Below are 7,084 nucleotides of genomic sequence, written 5' to 3'. Positions count from 1 at the left end.
CTGGAGATTGGCAACCCTAGGGAAAAGTCAGCTGCACAGCGGGGGGTTGAAGAGAATGGTTTGATGGCTGCTGGGCCAAGATTGGCAACAATAGTTCCCCAGGAGCCCCATCATAAATGCACCAAACAATTCCTCAAGATTTTCCAAAACACTATTCTGTTTTGGGCTCCTGGGGAACTTTGAAGTAGCACCAAAGCTTTAAGATCTCTCCAGCTGTCACCTGGAGACTGGCAACAGCTTGTCTGGAGTGTGGGCAGCATGGCATTGTATCTGTCTGAGGTCCCCCTCTTCCTCCTCCTCCTCAGATCCCACCCTCAGCAGGCTTCATCCCTAAAATATCCTGGAAGTTTCCAACCTGGAGTTGGCAACCCTATGTCCTGGAGTTCGAACCTGGAGTTGGCAACCATCAGCCAACGTTTATCTGCCTGTCTGTCTTTACAACCCCCCCCACACACACACACACACAGCCTCTGCCTAGGGAGCAGCTGACATAATTCTCCTCTCCCAACTGAAAATTCCAACTGCCTTGCGGGGGGGGGGGTGAGTGTGAGGTGTGGAATGGAGTGTAGTCCAATCAGCTTCCATATGTAAATGACCTTGGAACGCTGGCCGGGACTGCACAAAGCAGCCAATGAACCCAGCCAGTGTCTTCCGAGTGGCAGTTTTTTCGGCCTAACACTAAAGGGGCCAATTTTAGAATTCTGGCACCCAAAACTCTTTTATAATAAGGGAGAGATATTATGACATAATGCATATCTGACTTAAGAAACAAATATTGCTCCCTAACTAGAGATGAGTGGAGCAGCATTACGGAAGAAAGTGCAGGTTAACTGACCATGTTACACAAAATGGCATAATATGAAAATTGTTTCAAAGAATGACAGAAATCATTTGTTGTTGTTCAAACTCTCCAGTGGTAACTAGAAGAAGAAGAAGAAGAAGAGATTGGATTTATACCCCGCTCTTCACTACCCAAAGGAGTCTTAGAACGGCTTACAAACTCCTTTTCCTTCCACTCCCCACAACAGACACCCAGTGATGTAGGTGGGGCTGAGAGAGCTCTGACAGAAACTGCTCTTTTTCAAGAACAGCTCTTGTCAGAACTATGGCTTGCCCAAGGTCATCCAGCAGCTGCCAGTGGAGGAGTGGGGAATCAAACCCGGTTCTCCCAGATTAGAGTGCACGCACTTAACCACTACACCAAACTAAAATAGTAGTTAGGGTTGCCAGACCCCTGCTTCCCCACCGCTGGCCCCAAGTGGCCTGAAAGGTGATATGATGATGTAACCTGGAAGTGAAGTTACATCATCATGTTGCCACCATTGCGCAGTGATGCTCTAGTTTTTGGGCAAAACTCCATGGTACAATTGGCCACAAACCATAGAGTCTTGCCCAAAAACTAGAGCGTCACCAGCCCCCCAACAGTGCTGATGTAATGACATCACTTTCAGGTGTGCACCTCATGCATGCAGCAGAAGATTCCAGAAAGTACCCCCCGCCAGGACCTGGCAATCCTAATAATAGTGTACACAAGAGTCAAACAGGAGTTCCAGCTACTTGAAGAAAAATGTAGTAGTTAACAAAGGAAGTTGTATCTGTAAGTCTCTAGGGATGGTCTTTAGTGGGAAAATGTTATCTTGGCTATGAAGTTTCTTAGGCTAGATTAACTTGACTTTTCTTTTGTAGATCAAAGAAGTCCTTGAAAACCCACATCTGCTTACTGTGATCAAAATAGAAGAAGCCGGAGATGAAATCGTGAGCAATGCCATTTCTTATGCTCTTTATAAAGGTATGATTATTTTTGTTTCCTAACAATGGGTTGGATCTCGCAGTCCATCAGTGGAAGGCTCTGGCAGATCATGGATTTACCCAGCTGTCTCTCCCCCCACCCCCCAGCGGTCCTTCCTGACCCTGCAAATATGATTCCTAGGAATTCAGGACCCACATAGAGAAATAGCCATGCATGCTAGAAAAGAGGCATGGCAAAATCTCCCCAGAGCTGTCTGGTAGAAGTGGGAGAAGGAAGCCATTTTTCATGTAGATCCTTCAACCCCAGCAAATTGACTGTCCTAGGTTTGGAAAAGAATGCTGGTCAGAAGGAAAAGTGAGGGGGAGACTGTTGGATCCAGCCCAATATTTAATTGTTGTGATTTTTTGTTGTTCAGTCGCACAGTCGAGTCCGACTCTTCGCGACCCCATGGACCAGCTCCCGCCAGGCCCTCCTGTCTTCCGCTGTCCTCTGAAGTTGGCTCAATTTCATGTTGAGTTATGGTTAATTAATTAATTGCAGGGTATTGGACAATGTTTAGTATTGACTTATCCCCTTGAGCCAATCCTTTTAGAATCCTTTTATAAGAAGGTGGGATAGATTTTACTCAGGGATGTTTGATCTGTGCTGAAATGTGGATGCTCCACTGATATTTGGGCATTTATTGTTTAAGAGGAGTGGCAGTCCTAAGAAAGGTAAAAGAGTGTGTTGGAACACTATAGGAGATCTGAAGGGCTGGTTTGCACAGACTACAATTTCTTCAGCATTTTCTTTTTTTCTAAGAGAGTGGGACTGGATTGTTCAAAAACTGTGGATATTGGTATAAAGGCAGCTGTTGTAGGATCTGTTGAACTTACAGGGCATCTGGTGAGAGCCAGTTTGGTGTACTGGTTTGGAGCACGGACTCTAATCTGTAGGAACCGGGTTTGATTCCCCACTCCTCCACATGCAGCTACTGGGTCAGTCACAAGTTCTTTCAGAGCTGTTCTTTCAAGGGCAGTTTTTGAAAGAGCCCTCTCAGCCCCACCTACCTCACAGGTTATCTGTTGTGCGGAGGAGAACGGAAAGGAGATTGTAAGCCACTCCGAGATTCCTTTGGGTAGTGAAGGGCAGGGTAGAAGTCCAATCTGTCGTCTTCTTTATTGTGAGAACACAGAATGCTCATTGATGCAGGTGGGAGGGATTTGATGAAGACTTGATGGATTTGGGTATGGCTGCCATAATTAGGGAGACAGGAATTTGAATCACCAGACCTGTAATACCAGGAGTGACTTTAAATTCTTGTTTTTAATACATTTTGTTGGGAATATAATGTTTTTCCTTCTAGTCAAGAAAAAGATAGGTCCCCAAGTTCTGGAGTCTCAGTCTGCTGTAGTTTATTTGGGGGTGGGGGGGCTTATGTATGTATGATTAATGTAAGCCTATAATGGCCCCAGTCACATGAGCGGGAAAATCCGCACTGGAAGGGATGCCTTTTAGAGGCGGAGCTAAAAGAAGCACAGGAGCGCAATCGTACGGTCCCCTGCGGCTCTGTCTTTAGGCCATTGGCAGCCGATCACACCAGGGAGGCAACAGCGTAGTCCCAGCAAGGTAACACGGCATGCACGGGTCGCGGACGGCTGCTGGATGCCATGGGCTACCGGCACGTCTCCGATCAGACGCCCGCCCGTGCCGTGCATTTACCGGAAGCTACTACCTTTCCCCCAGTGCCTTTTAAATCTGCTTCTTCGGGCCAACAGTACGGGTTGGAGACGGGTGCTCTATGCTTCCCAGATGTTGTGGTATGATTGCGCCCGTTTGATGTGCCCTCAATCCATCCCTTTTGCGGGGCAAATCCTCCATGTGACCAGGACCAATGTAATTCTTCTAAATACTTCCATTGTTTTCTATTAATCTAATATATTTAAAAGATTAAATGAGGCCCCAAGACGATAATATCTAGGAAGGGCAGACCCATCCTGAATTCTGCTCCTGGATTTAGTCAAGTAGGTTAGTTTAGCTTCTTGGCCAGAGAGATGAGAATCAGAAACAGCCCAGAGAGCTATTTTAAGGCTCGTCCTACATAGAACTTCTTCTCCACTTGTAGCTTTCAGTACCAATGAGCAGGATAAAGATAACTGGAATGGGCAACTAAAATTGCTTTTGGAATGGAACCAGCTGGAGCTGGCAAGTGAAGATATTTTTACCAATGATCGACGATGGGAGGTAAGTAGAACATCAGCATGCTGCTTCCCAACTGCCAAAACTGCTAGGCTCCTCAAGGCTGGACAGTCAGGTTCCAGGTGCTCGGTTGCTATATTCAGGGGGAACTTGGAGGGGAGTTCTGTACCCTTACCAGTTTGCTGTAGTGGTTAAGAGTGCAGACTCTAATCTGGGAGAACCGAGATTGATTCCCCCATTCCTCCACATGCAGCTGCTGGTATGACCTTGGGTCAGTCATAAGTTCTCTCAGAGCTGTTCTCTCAAGGACAGTTCTCAAGAGAGCTCTCTCAGCCCCACCTACCTCACGGGGTGTCTGTTTTGGGCAGGGGAAGGGAAAGGGCTTGTAAACCGCTCTGAGACTCCTTTGGGTAGTGAAGGGCAGGGTATAAATCCAATCTCTTCTTCTCCTCCTTACAGTCAGTCAGGAATCTTAGGGATGCCGGCCTACAGGTGGGACCTTTGGAACTCAGGATGGCTAACAGCATATAAAAAATACCCAATAAAAACAGTACACAAGATACAATAAATAAACGTCAAAATATAAAATGATTAAAAATCTATCCCGGTTAAAATCTATCTACTATCAAGCAGGGTAGGATGCATGGATTGTGAAGATACAGCTGAAGCATTATTTCCCAGCTGCCTAGTGGATCACAATCACCGAAAGGCCACCTGAAAAAGAGCAGCCCTGCATACCTGTTGGAACCTAGGGATGTCCCACAAGGTACACATCTCTTCAGGCAGTTGGTTCCACAGGTTAGGAGCCCCTACTGAGAAGGCCCTTGCTCTTGTTGACACAAAGTGGACAGTTTGTGGACCAGGGAACTTCAATAGATTCTGAGATGAAGATTGGAGAAGATAGGGAAGATCATGCTGGGAGAGGTTCCTATACCTAAAAACAAGGCTGTTGAGAAAGTGAGGTCTAATGGGGCAAAGTTTGGTAGGGAGCTAGTACCAGAGGACATGGAACCAAGCAAATAATGATATGTATTCTTATATATAATGTTTGTATTAAGTCAGTGGTGTGCTGAGGGGGTTTAGAGAGATCTTTTTGGGTGCCTCTGGGCCTGTCCTGTAATCAGTTCTGCCTAAAGACAGGTCCTGGGAATTGCCAGAATTGTAAGTTTGCCACTTGAACCAAAGTAAAGTGTAACACCATGAAATCATAGCATACTAGAGTGACAAACAATGTAGCACACAAGCAAACACCTGAAGCTGCAATCCTCAAACCAGTTATTCAGAAATAATTTATCTAAGTCAATGGGAACTGAAGGAAAACAAATAATTTACACCTGAATCTTTTAATCATTAAAGGAAGCATCTTTATTTAATTAGATTATTTTTCACCTTCCTTTCTTGATGGCATGTTGCAATGTTTCTGTATCTTTCTAAAAATCCAACAAGATAGGGCACAGTCATTCTCAACAAGTGGCAAACTGTGTGTGAGATGACCATGCATCACTCACTGTAGGCCACCCAGTGAATCCATGAAAAGATCTGAATACAGATATTCTAGGTCTTCGGCCAACATTCTGCCCTCTATCCAGAAGATAGAGGCATCCTTGAAATATTTGATAGAAGCCTAAGTAAGGTTATACTATGCGATAATCCTATCCATCCACCATTGCCCTCTTCTCTCTTATATAGCAGAAAACACTCCAAATAATTTCACGTTCACTTGCCCTGGCCTTTGAACATTAAAACGTTAACATGATGATAATCAGCCTTAAATCAATTACTCTGTAATTGCTGAGTCAATGGGAGCATAGTTAAATATTGATAAGAGCCTTAAAGCTCCATCAGGATGTATTGACAGCCTGGGAGATGAATGAAGCCTTGTGCAAGAGGAAATCTGGCTTGCATTGCTTTGATGGAGAATAGCAAAAGGTTGCGTTTACATTCTTATTACTGCTGTTAAAGGGGACAATCAATACATACTTCCTGTGCTCTGTAAGCATAGGGTAGGGGTAAATAACGCATGGTATTTCCATTCTTTTTTCTATCTTGAGGAACATGTGGGGTGGGAAGAGATACTGCAAGTCAGAGGGCTGAGTCTTTGAAATAAAGTAAATAGCAAAAAATGCCCAACTGGCCCATTAAATAAGAGGCAGAAGGAAGGAAGTCTCTTTTCTGCTGAGGAGGTTTTGACACATCTCTGCTGGCACATTCTCTAGCCATGGCTAGTCATGATAGCCTCAAGCTACTCTTATTTGAGCAGTGTGGCTTATAAATTATCAGTCATTTTATTTCAACAGAAAGGTGCCAAATGGCAGTGAGGATTTTTAACCACCTGACACTATTAGGCTCACATTTTTAAATCATACTAAGTTTTAGGCTTGTTTCAATGCTCATGAAAAGAGCAAGTAAATAACTTATTTATATGTCCTGGCTGTTAACCATAAGAATATATGAGTGCAGTTCCAAGGTATTACATTGTTTAGATAGAGCTCTCTGGAAAAACACACATGGCATTCTATTCTTTGGAAAGAAAAAAATAAATGTATATCATTTTAAATGGATGAAAATGAGTCATGTCAGACTAACCTTAGGTTTTTTTTTTCAAGAAAGCTACTACCTTGCTGTATCAGGGGAATGCTGTAGACATAGTTTATCTTGATTTCAGTAAGGATTTTAATATTTTTGTTGACAAATTGGTAAAATGTAATTTGGATCCTATTACTGTTAGGTGGATCTGCTTGTGTCAGCCCAGTCTTTGGATGTTTTGGGATCTATTGCTGTTAAATCTTATAGAAGCAGGAGTCGTTTGGGGCTGGAACACACCAGAGTGCCACTCCGGCACCCCGCCCCGGCAGCCCCACCCCCGTGCTTTTTTTTTTCTAGAGTCACGCCACAGCAGCAGCGCGATGTTTCCATTATATTCTATGGGGCCATAGAATATAATGGAGCAGTGGCGCAACTCCAGAGTTTTGGTCTGTGGAGAGGGATGGGGGCCCTTCTAGGAGCCTTCCTAGGCTTGCCCGCTTGGGCGGGTGAGCCAAGGAAGGCATGGGGAGGCATTTACCGGTAAATGTCTCCCCACTCTCTCTCCAGCCCTTCCTGGCTTGCCCGCTGAGGCAGGTGAGCCAGGGGAGGGGGGGGGGGGGGGTACAGGAC

At 44.9% G+C, this 7,084-nt stretch overlaps 1 protein-coding gene across 1 annotated transcript in view; it reads left to right on the top strand.

The window, feature by feature from the left end:
* Positions 1-7,084, top strand: part of TRPM8 (transient receptor potential cation channel, subfamily M, member 8) — an 86,280-nt gene that overhangs the window by 28,431 nt on the left and 50,765 nt on the right. Inside the window, exons 9-10 of the mRNA XM_015426383.1 lie at positions 1,687-1,789; positions 3,855-3,973. Coding sequence (XP_015281869.1) covers positions 1,687-1,789; positions 3,855-3,973 — 222 coding nt within the window. The remainder of the gene's footprint in view (positions 1-1,686; positions 1,790-3,854; positions 3,974-7,084) is intronic.

The sequence above is a fragment of the Gekko japonicus genome, unplaced genomic scaffold, assembly GCF_001447785.1.
Source record: "Gekko japonicus isolate JY-2015 unplaced genomic scaffold, Gekko_japonicus_V1.1 scaffold769, whole genome shotgun sequence".
NCBI lineage: Eukaryota > Metazoa > Chordata > Lepidosauria > Squamata > Gekkonidae > Gekko > Gekko japonicus.
Note: the sequence above shows the minus strand (reverse complement) of the source record. Positions and strands in the feature narration are given on the sequence as shown.